This window comes from Eimeria mitis, genomic scaffold (assembly GCF_000499745.2).
Source record: "Eimeria mitis Houghton genomic scaffold, Emh_scaff3237, whole genome shotgun sequence".
NCBI classification, from domain to species: Eukaryota; Apicomplexa; class Conoidasida; order Eucoccidiorida; family Eimeriidae; genus Eimeria; species Eimeria mitis.
Window position 1 is genome coordinate 4,149 of NW_013571575.1, and position 659 is coordinate 4,807.

At 35.1% G+C, this 659-nt stretch overlaps 1 protein-coding gene across 1 annotated transcript in view; it reads right to left on the bottom strand.

Moving 5' to 3' along the window:
• EMH_0063710 (bifunctional dihydrofolate reductase / thymidylate synthase, putative) overlaps positions 1–560 on the bottom strand; it is a gene marked incomplete at both ends in the record, with an annotated part of 2,355 nt that extends 1,795 nt beyond the window's left edge. The window contains one exon of the mRNA XM_013498172.1: positions 502–560. Within this exon, the coding sequence (XP_013353626.1) occupies positions 502–560 (59 nt within the window). The remainder of the gene's footprint in view (positions 1–501) is intronic.
• Between the last annotated feature and the right edge of the window lie 99 nt (positions 561–659).

Below are 659 nucleotides of genomic sequence, written 5' to 3' on the forward strand. Positions count from 1 at the left end.
TTTTTCGTTTTTATTTATTTTTATTTATTTTTATTTATTTTTATTTATTTTTATTTATTTTTATTTATTTTTATTTATTTTTATTTAAACACAAACACAAAGACAAAGACAAAAACAAAAAGACAGAGACAGAGATAAAAAGAAAGACAAAGACACAAAGACGAAGCAAATAGAAGCAGCAACACAAAACGCAGCAGCAGCAGCAGCAACAGCAGCAGCAGCAGCAGCAGCAGCAACAGCAGCAGCAGCAGAAACAAAAACAGCAGCACCAAAACCATCCCCATAACCCTCACCACAAGAACAATAAAGATAACAACAACCCCCCCTTCTCCCCCCCCTCCCACCAACAAAACAATAAATAAAATAAATAAAATAAATAAGACAAATAAAATAAATAAAATAAAATAAATAAAATAAAATAAATAAAATAAATAAAATAAATAAAACAAATAAAATAAATAAAAACAAAAAATAAAAAAAAAATAAAAATAATATTCTTACGCTGTTGCAGACAACACAACATTAATTCTTCCTTTCAGGGGCCTCGCTTTCTCCGGCATCGACTCCCACGTTCTCCTCCCCATTATCACTGCATTCTTTAACCTGCAACCCAGGGGGCCCCCCGGGGGCCCCCCCCCCTGGGGGCCCCCCAGGGCCCC